General features: G+C 37.0%; 1 protein-coding gene across 1 annotated transcript in view; it reads right to left on the reverse strand.

Moving 5' to 3' along the window:
* Positions 1-26561, reverse strand: part of klar (klarsicht) — a 495292-nt gene that overhangs the window by 440713 nt on the left and 28018 nt on the right. Inside the window, exons 4-5 of the mRNA XM_083124917.1 lie at positions 18422-18620; positions 4327-4451 (exon numbers count right to left, since the gene is read on the reverse strand). Of these exons, the coding sequence (XP_082981043.1) occupies positions 4327-4451; positions 18422-18620 (324 nt within the window). The remainder of the gene's footprint in view (positions 1-4326; positions 4452-18421; positions 18621-26561) is intronic.

Consider the following 26561-nt stretch of genomic DNA (forward strand, 5'->3'; position numbering starts at 1 on the left):
CATTATTTTCTATTAATTTCGGTAGCCACTGCAATTGGTTCACCAATGTCACCAATACTTAGCAACATACACACCAAAAACTTCGAACACATAGCCCTCACCCAAAACACATGATATATTCATAACAAGGTCACATGGAGACCACACACTACCAGATTTCCTCAAGCATCTTAATAGTAATCATCCATCAATTTGATTTACTACAGAAAGGAACAAAACAAAAACGCCTGGCATTCCTAGATGTCCTAGAAGATAGATTCAGAAATGAAATATCAACAGCTCTGTATCAAAAGCCAACATACAAGGACATACCTACACTACAAATTAAACCGCCCCAAGATTACAAAGAATGGTGTAATCCATCAGAAGAATATGCTCAAATCTGACAACACTCAGACAAGATCAGGAACACATCACAGATAAAATGAAACTCAATTGGTATCCTCCAACCCTGGCACTGCATTCAGCCCCTTTGACGTTAGGTAAAACTATATTTTGTATAATTTGCTTGCAGTGAAGAGTGGAAATGTAGACAGCAGATATTATTTTGCTCACAACTTGAAGGAAAAATACGCAGAACATGAACAGCAGCTATTACATTCATTCATCTTGTTTATGAGCAGAAGTCTAAGTAGCGAAAAAAGTATTTAGAAGATTCTCTAGACTTTAGAAAGTTCTTTCATAGAAGAGCTTCTATATCTGTACCATTATGTTCTACGTATATTAATTAATCTCGCCCGTAATATGCCAGGTGATCCGTTTGAGATGTCAGAAAAGTAAACCTTTATTCACAAGAGGTTTATGTACGTATCTCCGAGCAGCTTGTTGTAATATAAGCACAAGGGATATAAGTTTCAAATGGGTGGAGGTTTACTGACTTCAGCCACATGGCAGCGCTACTGTGCATGGTAACAAAGGTGGTGATCACGTCACAACAGCGCACACAGTATGTTGTATGGTATGCAATTTTTTTTAGTATTCCATGCATGCTACTGCCGCCACCTCTTGTCTATAAAGGTTTACTTTTCTTACATCTCAAACAGATCACCTGATATGTTCATTTAATACTGTTGAACTTTTGAAAAATGGACTTGGTTTACAAAGCTCTCCCCCTGATAACCCCTGAGCCTCCCCTGGAGATCCATTCTAGTTATGGACCTGCGTCAATCATAACTAAGAGAGCCACCCATACTGTCTATGCTAAATATATATAAGGAACGGATTTTCCCGGCTGAGCTAAGTAGGATTTACTCGATTTTAGTCTCGATTGTATTGTAGCGTTTAGTAAGACTAAACCAAAATTTTCTGATTCTAAGAAGAAAAATATTAAATCACTAAATAGAATAAGTAAATAAGTTTAGAAACGCTAATGCTTCAATGCAATTATTGTTTCAATTGCAAGATAAAATATAAAAAAAGTATACACAACGGTAATACTATGACAATTTTCTAGGGGTGTGCGGGACAGAACTTTTTGGGTTGGGATGGGAAATTTTTTAAATCCAGACATTCGAGACGGGAAAAATTCGCAATTTCCCGACTTTTCTCTGGAAATCTCGAATTCTACACGTCATTTTCACTTTAAGCGATTGTTTTCGCATTTCTGGTACAAAAACGAACAATTTTCGATAAGTTCCAGACATTTACAATGCAGAAAATGTCGAGAATTAACGACTTTTAAAAAATGACCATTCGGTATTTTCCAACTGCTCAGGATCCCAAAAAGTCGGGAATTCATTTCCCGAAGCGGGGATTGGGATGGGAATTTTTTTTTTCTCGGTCCCAGTCCTGACTTTTCAGGATCCCGCACACTACAACCATTTTCTAATATTCGAAACATATCCTATTTATGTTCATTGTTGGATAAAAAGTTCTGGATCAGTTCTAGACATGTACTAGATATCCAGAATTGTATGTATTTTGGATATCCAGTTTTGGACAAGATCTGGATATGTTTTGCATATCCAGAATTGGATGTGTTTTGGATATTCAGTTTTGGAAGAGATCTGGCAACGTATTGGATATTCGGAATTGGACAATGTTTCTTACAACCGAGGCTGTGTATTAGATATCAAGAATTTGTCGAGTTTTACATGTCCAGTTCTGGATATCCTAAGACGTCCAAAGGATATCCAGAATTGGATATCCAGAAATTTATATCTAATGGAAATTCAATGGATATCCATAATATCCATGGATCTGATCTGGACATTGTTGATATCCAATGGATATCCCTGGGAGATTGTGTTGTATGGGCATGGCCAAGCAAACAAATGGCAAATTACGAAGACTAACTCATAAGGCACAGCATGCATACCATACCTCTCTGGGTTATTGGAAAAGGCAAGAAGAATTGGTTCAAAATTCCAACTCAAGATATCATTCACTAAGAAAACACCAAAACAGAAAACCCCATACAAGCCAGAGGAAACTGCATATGCAACATATGATGTGAATGTGGGCAACGTTACATAGGAGAAGCAGAAGAGAATACATTAACAGAAGCAGCACACATTCGAAGGTGAAACAGATTCCAAACATGAATGGAATGAATAGCATATAATGCAGTGGGACAACATAACAGTACTGCTCAAAGAATCAAATTGAAAACTTAGGAAAATGAAAGCAGACTTCATAGCAAGGGCCCAAACCCCTGTAAGTCATCCCAGTGTGTAATTCGAGCAATATGGTCCCCTTCTCCTCAAAACCTTAGATGTGGTAGAATAAGTGGAGCAAAAATTAGTACAGTACTTCAGGAGTGTGAGTTGGAGTAATTAGTTAGCACACCGGATCTGTAGTAAAATCACAGGTCTGTCGTATGTTTGATCCTCAGCACCGGCAAAAATAAATTTGTTCACCTGAGGACAAGAGAAGAGGAACACTCTTAAAACATAGTTTTGGAATATGTATAGTTAAAAGTGCTAGACAATGGATAATGTCCAATTAACATTGCATGCTAATGTACAACCACTGTCACTAACGTTTAGAGAATTAACCAACACTTCACGATGATCGGCCAGATTTAAATATAGGGATGGAGCAGAGATAAGAAAATCTCAGTCTCATCTCAAAATTCAAAACAGGCCAAGACTAGGTTTGTAAAACTCGAGATGGTAATGGCAGCAAACGCTTTGAGATGAGATAAACTTTCATAAAACTGAGACCAAGTCTCATTCAAGATCTTGGTATGATATTTGAAAAAAAATATCAAAACCAAATTTGTCGCGTAATCTAAGGTATCAGGCTTTGGGTTCCAGCTACGGGAGGAGTATATCTATCTGCTTATTTATAAATAAGTCACATATATTGTTTATATTACGTAATTGCAAAGTCAATAGGTCAGTAGCAAGTGTGAGCCTGTGCTGCATAGTTTCACATATGTTCAGGATTAGTTTTTGAAGGCATCAAACCAAAAAAAAAAAAAAAAAAAAACATGAACAAAAAAAACGTGTTTGTCGTGATGATGATATGGAAATTTGTGTGGTGACACACTGCGTATGTTGTTTATATAACCTATTCCAAGACTCAAGATGAGACCAGCACACTGCTAGGTTTCATTGTGATACAATCCGTACTCAAACTTTCACAGCAGCCTGCATCTGAAGATAATACGTTATCTTTTTTGTTGTTGTTGTTGTTGCCATTGTTGTTTTACAAAATTATTGACTTTTTCATGACTTTTTCTTGACCATTCCTCCCCCCCTTTTATTCTTAACATTTATTTAATCATCCCCTGCTTAGGTATAGTTGGAAATGAAGAAAATAAATATTTTTATTCAATGAAAAACCCCTACCACAAGGCCGGTTAAGATGAAAACTGAAGCTGTACTTTTTGTTAACAAGAGATTTAGACCTGCTTTAATTAGTAATGCATGTAAAAATTAATGCTTCAGACTTCATCCTGGATGTGGGATGACCACATTACTTTTTACAAAACTTCACGTATACAAGAATGTAATTCTTAAGAAACGAATTCAACAAATCTTAACCAGAACTCGAAACAATTTTAGATTTCCAAATATTAAATTTTATAAAATCCCAGTACTGGTATATAACAAGGTAAAATCCTTGTATATTGAAAAAAAAAAAAAAAAAAAGCACAAATTCTTGACCCGAAGCAAAATTTCTTGACTATCTTGACTGGTAGACACCCCTATTTTACATCACTTACAAGTGCAGCAGAATTATGTGGCTGAGATTAGAACAAAGAAAAGAATGTATCAGACACGTGCCAAAGTGCGTTACGGAAATTGCAGGAATAAAAACAAAATATCACATGAAAATTACACACAGCACTGATCAATGAAACACGTTTTGCTCACTTACCTTAAGTTCTTTGGCCTTCTCTTCCAGCTCCTGCAGACACCAGCCGACGTGGAAATCCAAGGGTTTCAAGCGGAGCTCCATGTCTCTTATCCACTTCCTCAAGCACCTGACTTCATGTTCAACATCTGAAAAATACAAACAAGTCTGCATTGTAAACAAAAATCGAGTAAGTTAAAAATCAAAATTCTGACCATTCTTGAAAATTTACTCCAATCTCAGCAAAATCAATTGAAAATTTGTAACCAGCACAGTGTGCTACCTTGAATTCCAGCCCAGAAATACTTGCTACACAATAAGATTAAACGGTGGTGGTAACATGACCTGCAGTAATGAATAACGAACCCCACATAAATCACGTTTCATACTGTTCAAGATTCAGGGTGTTTTGCATTTCACATTTAATTTGTTTTTCTTTACTCCCGCTGGGAGCATTACTTCGTGAGAACACAGAACTCAGGGAAGATGTGTGCGAAGTGTGTACAAGGCATTACGTAATTTGTATTACAATAACAAGCATTTTAGTGCAAACATCTACTATTCAAGTGTGTATATATTATAATGAGCATAAATTAAATGCAGTTAGTTTTACGTGTTGAGTGTTATATTGTGTTGAATCAAACCTACCAGTGTAATAAATACGTCCACTAATTCAGAAAGTCAAACTACACATTTACGATGGTCCTACAGAATCAACATACCACGACACATGCTATCTCTCATTAATTTTCAGTGCATAAGGCACCATGAAACTTCTTGTATACAAAAAAGAATCTGACAAGAATTTAACAACCAGTGTGACACAAAAATATGTACAAATATCAAATAAATGAAATGTTGTTTTGTTTTTAGTAACACAGAATTTTCAGCCTTCATATGTGAAGTTTGGCGTTTCCATGTTGCAAATTTGTAAGTTTTCCAATTAAATTCGAAGGTCCACTGCCTTCATTAACCGAGTATGTGGCGTCTGGGATGGAGATGGCCAGATGCAGCATCCTTAGTTAATGAAGGTAGTGAGCATTCAAAATTAATCTGAAAACATACAAATTTGCAATGCAGAAACACCAAACTTCACATGTGAAATACTAAAACCACATTTACTGCATCCATCATGAGTATTGTTTTATATCACACACAGTTTATTTATTTATTTACTTAATTAAAGTTTCAGATAGAATATTGAACGGCCATTCTTGTACTGAACGTGCAACAACAACAAACCAGGCCACAGAAGAAAAAATATATTTTGAAAATTAATAAAACGTTTCACATCCTTTGTTAATGTTTGGCAGAAACTGGCAAGAAAATGTTAACATTTGGTAGTTGATTATTATAAAAGTGCAGAAGTCTATAGAAAATGGAGTGCTAGAGAAAATAGAGACTGGTAGTTTTTGATTATATTGATTGATTAGAAATTCAGTTTTACTTTTATCATCAATGATTTCATGCAAAAATCTCATGCCAAATTGGTTATCAAGAAATGTGTAGTGGGTGGACATTCAAAAGAGACATAATATCTGAGGAAAGTCTTGAAGCTTTCCTGGCAATGAATGATGAAAATATTTGCTCGGGCTATCAACTATGCGAGTTATGGAAAAGATTCCAAGCTTTCGAGAGCTATCATCACTCTCATCATCTGCCCTGAAGACATAACATCTGTTTAATGAATTTGCCTCACAGAAGGCATTCTAAGGAGAACAACGGCAACGAAAAAGTTGAGGACAGAATCAATCCTCAAAAGATTAGTTTTAGAAGCCGTGGTCCAGGTAGGGGAGCAGTATTCCAAGACATGGGAAATGATTTGAAGAATATGTTAATGATGACTGATTCTGGATTTCAGTAAAGCTGTACAGAAGACTCCTTTAGTAGTATCTGTAATGTGCTCATTAAAGTTTACTCTTTGGGCAATGATAACACCAAGATCTGTTTGAGAGGAAACTTTTTGATGGATTGTTTTCGAACGAATAAATCGACTTCACTTTCTTGTCTTGAGGAAAATAGTAAGGCAGCAGCATTATTGGGGGTTCAATTCTAGATTCAACAGAGCACTAAACAAGTATAGCCATGTAAGAGCTTTTTGAAGGATTAATAAATCATGCTCTGACGCAATTTCTTTGAAGAGTTTACAGTAATCACCAAACAGAAGTATATTTATAGACACAGAAGATAGTCTTGTCAGGAAGATTACCCACGTAAAGAAGGAACAAAAGATTCGCTGGTGGATTCCACTCAAACAGGTAGAAAACTGGAAGAGTTACCCAAAAGGATAACACACTGCTCTCGTGAATGCACATAGTCTTTAGTAAAGATAGAAATTTACCATGAATGTTGAATCTACAGAGCATTCCCTGACATTCGCTACGAGACTTGGTCGTCATCAGCGCTTGTCTTTCCCGGTGAACGAGTCCGCGACAGTCGCTTATATTAAACCTCGTAAAAAAAGTTTAGAGTAACAGGGTCAGTTCTGAATACAAGTGGAAAGAAAAATGGGGAAATAAATTATACAAAGACAATCCGCACACCATCCGCGAGTTAAGAGAGAGTATTGTATGAGAAATCGGGAGAATTACAGTAGACGAACTTGCACGTGTAAATGCCAATTTCCTTCGGAGATGCCAGGAATGTGTTGCAGCAGAGGCACATCATTTTCAACACCTTCTGTAGTCAAGGTTAGTACACAATATGAAAACTGTAATTTTAATAGCCGATTCTAGCGACTGTCACTGACCTGTTCACCGGGAAAGACAAGCGCTGATGAAGGGCAGCTTGCCGCCGGGCAGCTTGCCGCCGAGTCTTGTAGCGAATGTCAGGGAATGCTTTGTAGAATGACATTGATGAAGGAGATTATGGTTAATTCTATCAAAGGCTTTTGAAATATCAAAATATATAACATCAAGCTGGTAATGATCTGAAATAGATTGAGTAGCACGAGAAAGAAATACTGAAAGACTGGTCAAGCAAGAGCTGCCTGGAATAAAATCATGCTAAGCAGTATTTGTATGAGTCGATGTAAACCTCAGCAACAAGTCTGATTCCTCACAGATAATAGAAAGTGGTGACAAAAGAGAAATTAGTTTGCATGACTTTACAGAATACTAAGGAAATATGAGAAATCTATTTAAAAAAAAAAAACATTGTGAAACAACACTGCAGTTTATGCATGATAATCAGAAAGTTTGACACTAGTGATATAATATGATTAAAATCCATCGTGCTATGCAGGGTACTCCAACTATAAGCATCAATTTACCAGTTTTGTCCTGCACCATGGCTGTGTGGTCTAAGGCACCACACTTTGGGCTTAGCTTACAGGCCGTGTGCAGGTTCAAGTCTCCTGGGGGAAGTGTAACAACTTTTCTCCTGTGATTTCGTCCAGTGCATGGGACCAGAGGCAACCCACCATCGCGATGAAATTGAGGAGTTACTAATGAGTAACATAAACTGGTCATGGCAAACCTACGACGACGCCTGGTGGTTTTTCGTGCTGACAACATGTCACCCCATAACTGGTTGGATGATTGCTCACTTTTGGTGGGATTAAGCTGGCAGTCGGTAGGTAGCTACTGGCTCTCATGGGCTGTTGCACCATGGTTATTATTATTATTAGAGCCTGGAAGTTTGGCAAAATGCCTCTTTTTATCTACTGGATATATTGATAAAATTTTTCCGGATATACGTTTTTTATGTTGTTTCGAATGTTTTAGAAGCCTTTTCATTTTGCCTATTTTGCCTATTTGGGACCCCACTGCCTATTTTTAATTATAATGCCTTTTTTTGCCTTTTTCAATGAAATTGGACCATTTTTTTTAAAAAAAAGTGTGTATATAAATTATTTTTCTCCCAAAAAACGTTGTTGGCATTTATTTTTCTTCCGTTTATTATGTGAATAATTTTCGCTTTATTGAAGTAATATTGAACTCACGCATGTTTCAACATTGCTGAAGGAGAAAAGTGTGAGAGAAAAGTATTTCATGCTGAGTTAGGATTTTGGCTTTCGGTTAACATTTCCTTGTGCGTGATTGACTGCTGAAAACCTGTTGCAGAACATCTGCACAATTACGTCATCACGTCCAGCATCCGTGTCAGGACGTTATTGACAAGAAACAGCACTAATGCCCAAGGGCCTTTGCATGCATTCCAAATTCAAGTTCTCTATCTTTAGTTTAGTTCTGAACTTTGGAGGGAAACGATCGTGTATTTGTCATCATGCCGAAATTTAGTGTGCCATTAAGTGGTAAGTTACATGGTTACGTGCGTGAATTTGGTGAAAATTGAAATGCTCTTCCCAATGTAGATTTTGACATTTTGCCAGAAATTATAGATAAAAGTAAGCGACTTCCAAATGTGCTCTTTTTTTTGTTTATTTTGCCTTTTTTTTCATTTTTAGTGCCTATTTTCCACATTATAAATGCCTTTTTGCCTGCCTATTTTAAAGAAAATAAATGCCTGAACTTCCGGGCTCTAATTATTATTTACCATTTATTGATTTAAATATTCAAAACTTACATCAGAATATACCAGTTATGTGATCACAAAATACAGTTTTTTCACATAATATTCACAAAAAATCAATGGAAACTTCAAATTTTGCATAACTTCCATGATAATTAGGCTCCACAGAAGTGTCGCACAGCATTTTTGCAGACTGCATGAATGATCAAATTGTTGAATAAGCATCAGCAGGTATCAGTATATAAAATCTAACCGATACTTTCTGATACTGATACCACCAATATCAGCCGATACTCATACATTGGCATTACTGAGACCTAATTCAGGTTCTGCTTGGACAGTATTTGCATCTCCTGGAACCTGTTTGGATGAATTCTACAACAGCCACAATTCACGTCGGAACAGGCAACCATGTTCTATGGCAAAATCAGTGCAAGCCTTTTATCTGCATAGGTATGGGAGATCCCTCCACATGCACACGTGAACCCAGGCAGCAACTGAAAATCATACATACAATTATGCATCACCCTATATAGAGGATCATTTCAGAAAAAGTGATTACTCAACAATACGTCCACTGTCTTTCACTGGTGGCAACAATTAATTATGAATTCAGATAAATGGCTTTTATTCCCCCCTCTACACGTGACATGTCACAGTACCACAGATTGACATCTGGTGGCAGCACTGGGCTGACTGTAGCCATATTGAGTAGTGTGTTCTAAAACAATTTTTTCCAGAAAAAGAAGGAATTGTGTTAATCAAAATTCAAGTTGGATGTAAAGAAATGCTGTTAAGTGAGAACTTGTGCAAGCTTATGACGAGGAACTTCAATAGCCAACAGTGGTTAAGTAGTTTGTCATACTGATTCACCAAGACCAACAATTCCAACAAGCAGCCAGCAATATTAAAGTGATGCTTCTTGGCAAACCTATGACTATGAAGTTGCTTTCGTTTATCTCACAGTACCAAAGATAGTTACTGTGAATCATGAGTATCACAGAAACTTTCTGAAGAATCACCTTCATCCAGCTATTCATTGGAAACGAGCAAAAGCTTCTGGAGAGATATCCAATTGGGCTGTGCCATAACTCAAGGTGCAATGTTGCAAATTCTGTGTGGCAACTGCTTGAGCGGTGTGATTGGTCTGAACGAAGGACCTATAGTGCTATTGTCTAGACACGAAGTGAGGAAATCAAACAATTGAAACTCAAACATTACCCCAAAATGCTGATGGACAATGGTTTCAAACAGACTGGTTCAAAATGTTCAAATGGCTACAGTATTCAGAATTTCTAGATGAAGCATTCTGCTATGCTTGTGGGCAATTTCAGCCCTTTGGAACCAAAGAAGTGGCATTTACATCTAAAGACTTTAAGAACTCTTGATAAAACGAAGCAGAACTAATGGAAGATAAAATGCTACACTTACCAACATAGAAGCAATGTTAAGGTGGATAAAAAAAAAAAAAAACTGTTCATTGGTGGAAAAATGAACTCTACACTAATGAATCTGAATGTGCTTGAAAAGAATCATTGATTGATTTGAAGTTTGATTTATTTTACTCTGCTTTTCTGCCACTTTTGGCTAATCGAGAAGATGAGGACTGATGAAGAGATAATCACAAATATGCATGGACAACATAACACAAGCCACCCAGAGAATTATACTGACCGAGTCCAGGTGCCAGAGTATCACTAGTCTGCAAAATGCAGTCCGGGGTGTACTACCAGGTGTGTCTGTTAATAATTCTTAATTGATCCGAAAGAAAACAAGTGTATCTGGGGAGAAAGGTAACAAATGCTTTATTCAAAGTATGCACCATCGCTAGCTATACATTGTGCCCATCTGTCCGTCAAATTGTGGATGCCCTACCAGAAAAATCGTTCACATTTTGAGGTGATCCAGTTAGCAAGCCATTGTTCGACATCTTCGTAATTGTTGAATTGTTGCTGGAAAAGTGAGTGAGACATCGATAAAAACAAGTGGTATTCCAAAGGGGCTAAGTGCGTATGGCGGGTGGGGTAATAATTCCCAGCCAAGTGAACCAAATGGTGTGTCTGACGTCTTTCGCTGTGTGTGAAGAGGCCTTGTCGTGCTGCAAAATCACTTTTCCATGTCGTGTCGCCCAATCTGGATCTTTCCCATGGCATGAAGGTGATCAGATATGGTTTGGCGACGAACATTTAACTTCTCTGCTAGTTGTTGTTGCGTTTGCGTATCGTCTTCATCCAACAGTGATTGCAATTCGGCATCTTGGAATTTTTTTGGCTGGCCCGGGCAATCTTTGTCTTTCAAGTCGAAACCAACGCACACATGCGTCTTGCATTAGGACATTGTCACCGTACGTTTCCACAAGGATATAATGGCTTTCACTCGCGTTTTTCTTTTGATTGAATAAGAAAAGCAGGACGTGCCGCACATGCTCCTTATTTGGTTTGAAGGTCGACATGTTTACCACACAAACCCAATATCACGATCACTAGCACTCGGTTGCACATCCACGGCGTTTTGACAGGTACTGTCCTGGCAACACACTGACGTAACAGTTGAGACTGTGCGCCAACCCTTGCTTCCAGCGCCATCCAGCGACGAAATTAAGAATTATTAACTGGCACACCTGGAACATGGAAGGGAGGTTGGCATTGTCTTCAAAAAGGGTCACTAATAATACTGATATTTTGGGGTGTGTATCATGAGATTTGCAGCAGTTATTCAGTATTTTGTAATCGACCAACTGTCTCTTAGGCATTGTTCTTCTAAATGGTATGTATGTGTCCATATTTCAAAATCTTTTTCAAGTTCACATTTCAAAAAGATGCGAAACTGGCAGAATGTTATAAGCAGGTGCTTCAAAATGCATCCTGCTTGTCCCCCGAAATACAAAATGACATTATTGAAATAATGGCTGACAGTATAAGTGAAAATATTGTTAGCAACATTAATACTGCAGATGTTCCACTGTATACTTTGCTTGAAGATGGTAGTACAAGAGTAGGGTGGCCATACATCCTGTTTTGACCGGGACAGTCCCATTTCAGAGGCATGCCCTGGCCATCCTGTTGATATTATAAAAAATCACTATTTCTCCCATTTTATAAAAATATAGGAGTTTGCTTGAAAACTAAAATTGAGACATTTAGACTAAAAAAAATGTGTGTGCAAAACAGCTGGACTGTTTCGAACACTTCAAAGAATCAACATGTTCCATTGCCGTCGAGAACATTCTAGCACACAGCAGTTTACTATTTATGTTAGTTTGTGTCGCTGGTTGTATTGTTTTGTCTCTGCTGCAGAGTACACCTAGTTGGGCTGATATCAAAAACAACTTTTCCTAACGAATTAGTAAATGCTAATCTATTTTCTAGTTCAGAAGAAGAAACAAAACTGTTCGATCAGTGGCAATGTTGAAGAGAAATCGTAACAAAAAGATTGGAAAGAAAATAATGTTTGTTGGATAAATGGGTACATCCTTTATTGATTATTATGTATCATTTATGTGATCCATACTTTAATAAATAGTAAAATCATGTTAATAACAATAATTTTATAATTAGGCCTAATTGATATTTCAGGAGAAAAAGGGGGGAAGGGGTAAACTGACCTCATTGGGATGTCCTATTTTCAGACCAACATATTATGGTCACCCTGTACAGGAGACAAAAACAACAAAGCCATAGGAATCTGCTATGTAAAGAATGAGACACTCATAGAATTAATACTATGCATAGAAACACTGCAAGGTTTTAATGCAGAGTCTTTTTCAGATCTAACGCTCAATATTCTTCAGAAATTGAGTTTCGATAGTGCCAAATTACTCAGACAGTGTTTTGACGTGGCTTCAGTTATGAGTGGGCAACAAGAAGTGTTCAAGGTCTAATCCAGCAATGATTCCATTGTTCCATATGTTCATTGCTTTAAGCATTGGCTACAAATGGTTATTGTTAAGTGCGAGGATGAAATTTTCTTTCGTGATTTTTAGAACACTGTTAAGTAGTGATGTATTCTCCATTTTACTACATTTACCGCCAGTATTTCTCATGTATTCTTTATATATTTAGCTTTAATATATGGGAAATCAATCATTATATGTTTGCAAACTATTGAAACAAGTGTTTAAAACCAGAGTTTAAGTAAATTATGTGAACTTAAGACTGGTTTATGTATGAACACCACTGATCGTTCTCCATCTCACCCTTCCGAAGACCTGGTTTCCTCCCCAATTGTACACGGAGATGAAAGGGAACTGAAGAAAATGTGGGTGGGTGGCTATTTGAAAACATACGGCCTGTCACCGCTAGAAACAGCGCTGGTGGAAGAAAACGGCTTGTTCCTTTCTTTTTCTGTGTCGTGCTTGGAAGGGACAGAGTTGCTATATGAAGGGAAATTTTATGAAAAATATTGAAATTACCAGAAAATTTGAAATTGCTGGACTCCTGTTTTATTTTACTTGTATGCTTTGGTGCTTTATTTCTTTTTTGTCTACTGCATCTAGTTTGAGGGTGTATAATAAATATGTACAAATAAGAATTGTTGCTGTTCAAATTTTCAGGACACACAACTGCTGGTAAGAACATTTGAAAGTGACTAGGATAATATTTGAAAATTAGAGAGACATAATTCGTACAGATGTACACATCAAAATTTCCATTTTGCGCTGACTAAGCAGCAAGTGTTGGGTTGCTTGCAGTCATCAGAAAAGCTCAGTTTCAGTTTTGTTTAATATTAATGGAAAAGCTTCTTGAAATATTAAGCCCAGTCAATAAAATGCTTCAAAACACATAATGTTCACTTGAATGCTGCCACAGAAACAATAAGGAACATGTGTCAGGATGATACATAAGAAGACATTCTGCAAAAAGAGGAGATTAGGGAGATAGGCGTGGGCCTCCACAATGAAATAAAATACACAATTGTAAGATTATTTTCTTTATCACGGAGGTATTAGGAGAGAAAAGCACACATCTTGTATACAAATGTTGTGCGATAAGGTAAAATGGTAAAGGTACCCCCTGTGCATGTGCACACATGTCATGAAGGCATATGGGGTGATGTGGAGGTAGAGCTCCACATATTCTTGATCTCGGCCATAGTTCAGATGATGTGATCAGCATCACGTCTAGCTGCCTTTACGCCCCATGGTTGTCCCGAGGTATCCATTGATATGAATCTAGGTGGGCCTCAAGCCACACAGAAACAAGGAAATGACTGAAAAATTTCCTGGTCCAGATCATTTGCTACGAGATTCAAACACGCGTCTTTCAGGTGGTAATCAGATCCTCTACCATCTGAGCTAGGGAACAATAATTTACTGTTTGATATATCATCAGCTGAGTCACTTCAATTTAAGAATATTGAATATTTATCATACTTTGGAATCACCATTCTGTCAAAAGAGAAACTATTTGTTGCCAATGCAGGCCTCAAGAAAGTGGATTCCCCCGAGATCTTAAAGAACTATAGAAGACATTTATGCCCTACTTGCTAACATAAGAACATTTGCATGCAATTCAGCATTGTGTGAATAATTTTCCTCCATGTTAACTTGCATCAATAGCGCTCAGAGACTATCAAATGAGCAGTAAACACCTGCCAAATCTGTTTTGTTTCTTTTCTGGCGTTTGAAGAGGAAACTACGACGGACATTCCGAAAGTAAGTTTAGTTATTTTTTTTCACAGGGAAGCTGTATTACAAAGTGAGAAAACACATTGCTATAACAAGACAATCTTTCCTGAATTCACGACGGGTGGAGCGATGGTGCATGCGCAGAGTGCCGAAGAATAGAGATAAGCATTAGACCACATGCCAGAGCCCGAGCTCATTCGAGTGCAAACCAGTATAGTAGAGGCACGTGTGCTGGAAATGTGGTCACAAATGGAAGTGTGTGCTGTCATGCGCTATGAATGAGCATGTGGGACTAGTGTTTCAGATATTCATCGACATCTACAGAGCATCTATGGAGACGATTGTATTTTGTTATGACATTGTAGTCTTCTGTTTGTAATAAAGCTTCCCTGTGAAATAAAATTACGAAACTACTTTCGGAACGTCCCTCGTAGTATCGTTCATCAGACTGTTCCACAAGTTCAATGATATTAACAATCACCAACCACAACTTCTTTTAGGCAGAGGCATATAGCACTATGATTGAATATTGTACATTTTATCTTGTATGATATAAATATCTTTATCATCAAAAGTGGTATGCTGTGTGTAGTAAGGGGAGGTTTGTCAGTTCTCACAAGATACTGAAAGAGTATGTATTTGTGTGATATTTCTAAAATTTGTCTGTGCTATATTAACTTAATGAAGCCACCCCCCAACACACATACAATTTACTTTCATTGAATCTTATATGGTTTGGAAAAAAATGGACTTTGCTCAGAGATCAATTCTAGCTAAGGGCCTGGGTAAAGCCATGCAGTGTAGTGTGTAAAGTTGTTAAAATTTACTTCCTGTCATTGGAATGTGTACTTTCATCAAACATTGTGTGCATCAGTGCCTTATGCCCTGACTGGGAAAATCTTTGCAATATGAGCGAGACGATGCACTGCATGCTGGGATAGTGACTATTGCTACAGAGACTGAACTCTCAGCTTGTGCTCTGTCATGCTTGTTGGTACTATATCCCTCCACTACACATGTTCATAAGCAGGGAAAAGATTTTTATGTAGTAAACATGTGCTAAAATACATACTTAGTTATTTTCACCAAAAAATATGGACTTAAGATTGTAAACCAATTACCTTTTTAATAATAAAATACACTACATGCGCTACATAAAATACACTATCAGCATTGTAACTATTACAGTAACTATCTTGAAGAGAAACAAGAAGCGAATCCCATGTGTGTGGCACAAAATCGTTGCTTCTGTATCGGCTGGTGCTGCTGTTTGGCACGAAACTAGCAGCGAGGGTGGGGTTACCAATGGGCTGCTCGACTTGTGACTCTCTTCCAGCGTTGCCAAAAAAACGTTTATAACAACCAGAAGCACATGCTAGAGCCCTCATTTTCTGTTGTTGACAACAATTGCAAATAAACAGGAATTTCAACTGTTTTGCAACAGCAAGAGCAAACAATTGGATGGTGTAAAATGGGGAAGAAGAAAAAAGTTATTGTTCCGATGACAGAAAACTTTTGTTTCTTTAACGTCGCTTCGGACCTTGTCAGTTATTAGCAAGAAATCCACCCAACTCTTTCGATCACACGGGGACATGTAGTTATTACGCGAATATGGAGTATATGTTGAGAAATGTTCTGAAATATGGAAATAATACGTAAAAACAAGTAAAATATGTCAAATAGGAGCCAAAACCTAACATATGTACAAATATGGAAAATACATACCTACATTTCTTGATAAAAAAAAAACTGATTTCAGAACTATTACAGTCAGCAAAATCATCCAGTAAAATCATAATTTTTCCATGAATTTCAGATAACTGCAAAGCATGTGTAATATGTTAAGTTATGTAGCTGACCAGATGTAAGAAAACAACTCTTAAATGGACAATGGAAGAAGAGAACGAAAGATACTTCACCTTGCCAGACAAAATCATTAACACACATTCTATTCATGGGTGTTCTTGTTTAGATGATGTACACTTGCGCAGATTTTGTGAAGCACGAAAAGCTACTAACTTTTGCTGCCCCCTACTGTTGCAATTTGGACATTAGAGAGTCCAAATTAAAGCTGATGCCAAAAGTTATGGCACACTACAAGACAGAAAGGAAACTTAAAATAAGAACCTGCTGCAGCTGCTTGCAATGGTGCCTTTCACAACCATTGTAAGTTCTGTCTTATTGAAATGTGCATAACCCCATGAACAGCTGCTTGCAGCAAATCAAGCGTTACCTTTATAATCGAAATGGTAACGAGAGGTCTAGTGCTTCATCTATTCTGTCCTTTGAGAAAAAGCTTGTAAAATCTTTGGATTCAAACAAGGTTGTAGATAATTTTGCAGCTGCTCATAAAAACAGATGTATCTCATTGTAGTTTCTTGCTGTAGTTCTTTTAATTATTTCAGCAAAAATATATCTACATAGAAATAGTGATACACGTAGTATATCCAGAGAGTTGAGCACGTGTGGTTTTTATGGGGTACTTTGTAGAGCTGAGTCGATACTGATGACGACGAATCGTTATCAGCCAATACCAGTGGTATCAGTATCTGAGATTATCCATTGGAATTCATCTACCAATATTAGACGTTACTTTTCCGGCATAATGGTTTTTCATGGGGTCTGCAAAACAGGCGCTCGATGCTTTCGTGGAGTCTAATTACCTAGGAAAACATGCAAAATTCAAACTTTCATTTTATTTTGCACAAATTATGCAAGAAAAACTGTATTTGTTTATTAAATAGCATCTAGTTTAATATTCTGAGGTAATTCTTGAATATTTTAAAGCAAATTTATTGGTAAATTCGTGCATATAATTGGAGAAGATTATTTACACTCTAATATTAATCCTCAAGGGGTCCTGGGTTCGATACCCAGTGGAGGCACATAGTGGTTCGAATCTCACTCGAAACTTTAGGTCCAGTCCCGATTAGCCTTACTGTGCATAAAGTGAACTTAAAACACCAACTCAATCAATCAATACCTTGAACACATTTCAATTATTGCAATTTTCAATTATTAATATCGGTGGGAATCTGTAAGAGTATCGGCATCAGTTCAAAATTGTATCAGCTCAGCCCTAGTATGTTGTAGTGTTCATGTGAATAGTAAGTCTGTCGAATTATTCCACGAAGTAATTGCTTAGGAAAATTTTAGTTGAAATACAAGATTAGTGCCTAAAAGTACTTTTGTATGTGATTGATCAAAATGCAATATCTCCGTGACTTACCTTTGGATCTGACTGTTAAAATTGTCATTGGTAAAATTGCACTGTAGTAAAGTATAAAGTAAATACCTTTTAGCCAGAGTTAGTTAGCTCCCCGAGAATTTGAAACAGAAATCTGTAACCCCCAAATTATTTTAGGCTGGTGCCGTCACTGGCAGGTACTCTCAGAAAGAACACCCATGCTGAGGCTGGGATTCAAACCTGGGACCCCTGGCTTTGTAGCATGCTGGGCTAACTGCTCAGCCACGAAGGCAGGCCCAGTCTCTGAAACGTGGGTACGAACAGTGGTTAAAAGTCCAACAATTCAATAAGTACTGGCCTTGCCCAAAAGCACTACAGAAATGTGTGAACAACCGGCAGTGTTTAGTGTGTTGCAACGAAAAGGAAAACTTCACACGCCCAGCATATAGTCTTTCATCAGTGGAACATTACTAGACAACAAATAATCATAGAAAATTTCGGTTTCAGTAACTCAAAGAAGATCTAAGAGATAAATCTAGATTAAAGAACATACCATGCTGTACATTTATTTTAGGCTGCCTGGAAAAGTAAAAGTTTTTCAGTTTCTTTGTGATTGGAATCATATTTCTTTGCGTTAAATACTTTTCAGAAAGAAAAATCTGTTGGAATATATTGATGGCAATAAATAATTAGCCACTACAAGTACACTGTTGGTATTAATTATTGTTGTACTCTTTGTTCTCAAAATGTTGTATTTTCTCTATGACTGGTTACATGGACAACCTGCAAAGTTGTTTAACTCTGATAACTTTAATCTAGAAAGCTGAACAAACCTGTGCACATCTCCAGCTCATCCAAGTTGGCCTTCTGCGGAGACATCGCTTGCTCCAACACCTCCCACTTCGAGTTCAGGTGGTCCACTCGCCATCGTACCTCATCCCGGATGTCTGGATACCGGCGGAGAAGTTTCTGCGACTGGTCATTGAATAACTTCAGCCTGTAAGTCTTCTTTTGCATTTCCTCCATGTGGCTCTACAAATTACACAATAAAACACCATAAGTTATGCAATATCATCAAATATTTTCAGCACCATTAGAATATAAACACAAACAAAATGGTAAAATAAGACATTTCTTAGTATTCAATATTCTAGCTATAGTTTTCCTTGTTCACTTATCAAGTAATGCAGTGCGTAATGCACACTAAAATATGTCAAACACCATCATAAAAATGCACAAAAACACACTGCACAGTAAAAATCAAGTTAACCCTGGAAACAAAAGTTTAAATTAAATGGCAATACTCTTACAAATGCCCACTGATAATGATGCTTGAAAATTGTAGCAATGAAAAATTGTTCAAAATATTCATTAATATTAATGAGCAAGTTATTGCACTGGAATTATAAGCATCAATTCACAAGTTTCCAAGTTTGGGGAATAAAAGATGCGGTTGAATTAGTCATAAGCAAGTAACTAACGACATGAACTGGAAGCCAGCTCAGCAGAGGACACCAAAATTAATAGCACCTCTGCAAGTAAGTTTAGCGGGAAAAGTTAGTAACTTGCTTGTGTAATTACCAGTTTTGTTTTAAAATATTCAAGAATCACACTGTAATATTAAGGTATTATATATAATAAGGTATATATTAATCACAAAAATATTTTTTTCTCACGATACTTGAGCAAAATAAATGAAAACCTTAGTCTCGCACTGCATCTTTGTAGACTTTGCTACATTGCTGATGTCCAGAAAAGTATCAGTTGGTATTGGTTAATAAATTCCAACTTATGTCTTCCGATATTGATACATCGGTATCCCTGACAGCTTAGCCCTATTTACACATTCGATCCTCTTGGCCACAGCACACCTACTCTTTTCTTTGGTTATCTTTGTCCGGGCCTGAAAGCAACTGTTTACCTAATAGAGAAAAAGTTAAGCCTTTAATGCAATATTGAATGCTGTACTAGTGAACATTTATTCACTTTTTGGTTATTAACGGCTTAAGCTTCAATTGCTCAAATCATAAATTAAAATGGTCACAAGTGGTCATACATTCAGATAAACCAGTGCTCAAACTTGTGGTGGTGTTATCTTCACACAAATAAAATATCCCTCAGCTACGAAAATTTGCATAAGCATCCTACCATCTACCTCACTGTCTGTGTTGAACCATTCAAGGACACCCGATTTATTTGTAAACTCTACCAAGCATATACAGGGTGTCTCATAAGTAATAGCGCAAACTGACACAGGTGAAAGTACATGATAATAGATACAAAAAAGTCTCAGGTGAAAGTACATGATAATAGATACAAAAAAGTCTCAGTAAACACTGGTCCGCAATTGAGCCATTTTCGAAATAATGGTGAATGTGTGATTACAAGCCGCCACTGACTTCATTGTTTGTAAACATCGTCCTAGTTGGTAGAATGATGATAATACAGTAAGAAAAGTCATTGGAGATCTCATTGCTAGATTGTGTACTGATTGTATCCATCCTGTTTGATTCCAACGCCACCTCTCGGAAATATTCTGTTTTGTAAACAAAGAGCAAACCTCGGAACGTGCAAGGAGTAAAACACTCTTGTGTTTACAAAATGCAATCAGTGACAGCTTCTAACCACATATTCGCACACATTATCAGCATTTTACCAACTAGGATGACGTTTAAAAACAATGAAGTCAGTGGCGGCTTGTAACCACAAATTAGCAATTATCTCGAAAACGGCTAGTTTGCGCACCCATGTTTACAGAGACTTTTTCTTGCTTCTATTATCGTGTACTTTCACCTGTGTCAGTTTGTGCTATTACTTTTGAGACACCCTGTATATACATATATACCTGAAATACATTTCCAACTGCTAAAAAACATCTTTATCTGAGAGGATAGTTGTAGTGAAAAATAAACATGTATATTTGGATTCCTACCCAGAGATCTCCATGCCCAGACCGAAAATAAAATTTTCCACCCTCTGCACCTGTGTTTGAGAAAAGTGTTATTTTCCTTAACTTACACTTCCCTTTAAAATTTGCATGTATATAACTGACCCGCACCGATAGAAATAAATACATTCATTTTAGTCTCAAGTGCCTCTTGTTCCTCTACAATAAGTTTTTCAGTTTCTTAACTGCAGCAAAGACGACCTAGGAACACCAAATCACAATTTGATAAAATGCTCCCAATGTGTATTTGGTCTTATTTAATTATTTTTTAGTAATTTACAATGTGTTATGATTTATTCTCTAAGTTTGTATATTCAGACAGTTGATAACATGGCACTTAATAAGAATTTATTAAAGTAGTAATGATTACAGATTTGATGTGATTCTTGAGTCCGCACTGCGAGCGGAGCGAGGAAGACAATTTGCAGAACACTATTTCCTTGCAAAATGAATATTACATATTATTCAAACACTTCCACTAGACATTCACTTCACAGCAGCGGCAGCTCAAGGGGGAGAGCTGCCGTGCCAGGGCACTACCCTCAGAAGAAACGCATACCTCGCCCAAGTACTGTTAAATTAATACATTGATAGTTTACAGACAAGTAGATTCGAATCTTGCAATCGGTCAAGCTGACGTGACGACCGCCCCAACCTCACTGCATCGCCAGCTGTTTCGTTTGTACCCTCATGAGGCAGCGGTCTGTGCCACCCAAGAGCTGGCCTAACCAAGTTGACACACGTGCAGAGGGTTGAAGAAGTCTCAGCGAGGAACATTTCCACCATGAGCCGAGAACAAGGTGGCAGGAGGTGGGGTTAGCCCATAAGACACCAGCCGTGCCCGTTTTCGCCTGGCACGGCGAGGGAACTTTCACAGTGTTGACACAGTTGCCACCTTCAGAGATAAGTCGCTAAACACGACAGATTTGTAAGACCCGTTGGGGTAGTAATTCGTGAAAAAGGTACTATCTACTTTTCTGCCTACTTTTGGAGAAACAAACCTAGTATTTTTCCAAAGTTAAATGAACATTTTGATAATAGATAGATGCGCCTAGAGGGCCATCCAGACTTTTTTACAAATATAAAAGTAAAAAATGCTATGGTGATGCGAGTTTCCTGTGACATTTCCACAATTTCTTTTTACAACAAATGTCTAGGATATTTTCGACATCCAGTTGGAATACGTGTGCATGGGAGAGGAGAAGGTGAAAGGATTTCTTTTCCCTTCCTCTTGTAATTGTTGTGTTTTTAGTGAAGTGTCTAGCATACCATACGTAGTCAGTCTCTTTTAGATGCCATGTATTCGTTATTTTATCAGGCTTCAAGGTGTTACGCAAGCATTTTTTCTTCGAATACTTAAAGTGTGCTGTGTTTTTTACGTATGTTGGGTTGCTTTAATGCTGTCCAAATGCTTGTTGAAAGCTATAATGTTTTGTTGTTTCTTTAAAAAAAAAGTCATGGTGGTTCCCGATCAACTCACGAGAGATCCAAGTTTGAAGGACTGCTAAAAGATATGATTGATTGATGTGGTTTATTTTGTGTTGCTTCTTTCTGTCACTTTTGGCTAATTTGTGAAGATGGGGATGAGTGATGATATGATGAAATTGATGAATGGACACTTACAAACATCCATGCCCAGGCCAGGATTCGAACCCGGGACCCCTGGCATCGTAGCATGATGTGCTAACCACTCTGCCACGGGGGCTGGCAAGGATGGGTGATGATATGATGAAATTGACGAAGGGACTCTCTCAAAGATTGATTGATTTGATGTTTTAAGTCCACTTTATGCCCAGTAAGGTTAATCGGGACTGGACCTACAGTTTAAAGTGGGATCTGAACCACTATGTGCCTCCGCCGGGTATCGAACCTGGGACTCCTTGATTACAAGGCGACAACGCTACCACTGCACCATCAGGGAGGTGGACTCTCTCAAAGAATACCCATGCCTAGGCTGCAATTCAAACCCAGAACCACAAGTTTCGTAGCATGTTGCTCATAAAAGGTTTGAAATGATAAGATGAGATAAGCGAAGGACGATCAAAACATATGGACAGGACACATCACAGGCCTCACAAGGACCTCACCCTGCTCTACAAGTACTGAAAGTAATACCATTGTATGTGCAAAACCGAAATTCTTCAGTTCTTGGAGCAAAGCAAGAAAATGCCAGGACTAGAAAAAAGCTTGAAACCTTAAAAATGATTTATTTACCATGGGTGGATGGTACTTCAGGATTTAGAGAAAAACTCAATCTTTGGTGGGTAATTCAATAGTCAGTTTGAAGACTTATGTTTCTCTCCAGATGTAGTCGTATTAAATGCAGATACATTGCCTTCTAATGAGTGCCAACATCGTTTATGTGAAAAAGTAAACTTTAAGATAAGCGACAGCATGTGCAGCATCATTAACTGAAGATTTTTGCATCTACAAAGAAAATTCAAAACACATTGCAAGTTCACTCAAAGACCTTGTGTATCCAATTAAAAATGCAAGTTCAGTGCCATGAATCTAACCTTAACTGATCAGAGAAATCATTTAGAAATTTCAAAACTTTTAAACCTGCTTTTCCTATCTCAAGGAATAGGCCTCCAGTGCATTTCTTCAATGCAGAAAAAATTGCAGTTCAGGTGATTTACATTTTTTTTATATGTAGTCAGACGCATTAGTTCAATTCAATATTAAAATTAGATTTGAAAAAATTAACGTTCAATTATAAACATACTTACTAATAAATAAATAAAAAAGGGTATGCGAGATATAAATTGATGGAAACCTTTGTTTCTGGAGAACTATTGACAAATATCTATACGTTTATTGAGATAGTAAACCAAAGTCCATCACTCCCTCTGAAAAAATGAAATGTCGCAACCTATTTTAATGTCTAGGAAACATGGCTTCTCCATTTCAACTAGCAATGTTATCAAGATCAGACGAGTCAAGATTCCTGTGTGATGAGGATGTTCTCGTTATTGTATGTGCTTGTCCTTGTATCAGTCTCTACTCACAAGTATGTCAGAAACTTATTCTATATACAGTTTGTGCTCAGATAGGTTAATCTGAACTGGATCTACAGTTTAAAAAGAAATAGAAGAATCTGTAAATAATTTGTCTCATAATATTATCATCAGATAATATTTTTGCAGATTTTTCTATTTCTATTTAAACTCTAGATCCAGTTTGTTAAAATGGGAAAAATATAAAAATTCTGCTTAGAGTGACGGAATATGAATTTATACTTCATATAATTTCATAGCTAGTAAAAAAATTCACAATTTCTTTTATGAGAATTTTGTCCAAGAAAACTCTATTTGGAAAATTTGAAAGGAAATATATCTTATAAATTAGTAACTACAAATTTACAAAAGTGTACCCTCCCCCTTTTACAAAAAAGGGCATTAGTCAGCAGCAAGATTTCCATGCAAATTCAGGAATTTTGTGGCGAAGGTTGCCAATTCAGGAACACGTTGTGGTGAAAGTTGCCAATTCAGGAACACTTTGTGGCGAAGGTTGCCAATTCAGGAACACGTTCTGGTGAAAGTTGCCAATTCAGGAACACGTTGTGGTGAAAGTTGCCAATTCAGGAACACGTTGTGGAGAAGGTTGCCAATTCAGGAACACTTTGTGGAGAAGGTTGCCAATTCAGGAACACTTTGTGGAGAAGGTTGCCAATTCAGGAAAATTTTGTGACAAATGGTTGCGACATTGGTGCAGAACCTAGGGGGGGGGGGGGGGGGGAAGTGTTGTAGTATCCTCCCAAATATTTGAAGGGGGTACTGTACCTCCCTAAATCCAATTGTACACCTGTACCCCCTTAGATAATTTGACAGGTGCAAGGTGCTACTGTTAAAAGAACCTATTTTCAATTCGCTTAATAAAAAGTTTCTACTGCTTAGAACGTATAAGTATTTTCTTCCTTACCACAGAAATTCAAACCATTGTAAACTTATTATTGACCTGTGTTCTTGGAAACTTCTTTAAGGAGATGAAAATTGATGAAAATGTGTGTGGGACGATTGAAACAGGTAAAAATTTACTCTCAGAACGAATGTTCTTTTACTTAAGAGGGGGTACATTTTTCTAAAGACGGGGTCACGTCTATTCAAAGATACAATTATTCTTCATTATGTTTATATGACTGGCCTTCTCTTTTTCAAATGGAATTATCCTTAACCAAATACTTGCACAAATGAGACAGGAGTACAATGTACTCCTGTACCTCAATCATAATTTTTATAACTTTGTAAGAGGGTGTTCGGAAAACTACACTTAAACAAACCTATGTGATATGATTTTTTTTGAAAATAGAAATTATACTGAGACAAGAAAAGTATCTTGTTTCCTCTCGGATTCAGAGATGAGACTGAAATAAATATCTGCAAAATCAAAGCAAGATGATCTCTGGTATCACATTTGAAGAAATTGTTCAAAATAAATTTAAATTACTATGTGTCTATGTGATTATCAATGTGGATTTAAAAGTAACAGATCAACTACAGATCAATTTTTTCACATTAGATCGACACTTGAGAAAAAATGGAAATATAAACAAAATGTCCATCGGCTATTCATTGATTTCAAAAAAGCATGATGATTCAGTCAAGAGAGATAAATAATATACAGTGATGGCGATTGAGTTCCAAAACTGGGTGGGGGGGAGACAGTATATTTCCCTTTGTAAATAATGATTGGTTAAAACAAGGAGTGCATTATCTCCACCGTTCTTTAATTTTGCCTTAGAATACGCCATTAGGAAGGTAAAAAACTAATGAAGGACTAAAATTAAACAGTGTGTGTGACTCAGCTGTTAAAATATGCAGATGATGTAGACTTACTGGGGGATGATGTAAATACAATTAAGAATAATTCTAAAATATTATTCAAAGCAGCTAAAGAGATAGGTTTGGAAGTTAGCAAAGAGAAAACTAAATCATCTATGCTTACAGGCTGAAACCAAGTGTTGGGTGATAATCAAAATCTGATAACTTGTTTGAACCAGTTTCCAAATTCAAGTACTTAGGAGCAATACTAACAAATGACGCTCGAAGTGGGGGTTGCACCGACTGGCGCAGAGTGTGTCTGGGGAAGAATTATGTCTTGTCTCTTCAACTTTTGATCGTGGAGTGGAGATGCTGACGGACTCGCAAGTTACAGCATTATAGAAATATAGAACAACATATAACTTATTTTAAACCTTTAAAACACACGTGATTGATTTTTACAAATTTTTATAAAACGTTTAAAACACAGTGTTGTAACATTTTTTTTAGACTTGTTTAAAACACATTTTGATATTTGATACTCTAGTTATTTGCATGTTTTGTAAATTTGCCATTTCATTCAATCTGTTTAATTTAGTTTGTTGTGAACAGAAGTCTGTTCAGTGGCTGAAAATGTAATTTCAAATAACAAAGAAACATATCGTAATGAGTGCCCACAGGGCACGTTTAAAACACCTGGTTATGTTTTATTTTATTTTATTTTTTTTTACAACTGTTAATAACATTCATAAAGTTTAATAGTATATGGATGAAACAGATTTGTTCCGTAGTTGACACACTGCACAAAGCTGTCAATGTCAATATTTTGTTGCATTCACGATGAAATGTATTGCGGAAAACAGAGTGGCTAGCACGTGGATAGTGTGGATTAGTTTAACTTTCTCGAAGATGCGAGATTTGAGAGTAGCATAAATAGGTATTTGAAGAAGTTAATCAAGTGTTTACTTTATAATTAGAAACACAGTCCTTCCTTTAACGATTTAACAGATTCCTTATTAATCATCATTCTTAGATGATAATCCTTTTTAGCATTAAAAAGCAAAATAATTCCTTTTTTAATTTGTTTAAAACATGTTTAAAACAAAAAAAACTGTTTATTTGTTTCTTTTTAAAAAAAAAACAAGTTTTGCCACCCCTCTAGTCATGCATTTTCATGGAGTATTTCACATGCGCAGCCAACAAGACATCGAAACAGACTGAAGCAGTCCTATGGGGACATCTATCGAGTTCGGTAAAGTAGAACAA

The sequence above is a fragment of the Lepisma saccharinum genome, chromosome 7, assembly GCF_977018435.1.
Source record: "Lepisma saccharinum chromosome 7, izLepSacc3.1, whole genome shotgun sequence".
NCBI lineage: Eukaryota > Metazoa > Arthropoda > Insecta > Zygentoma > Lepismatidae > Lepisma > Lepisma saccharinum.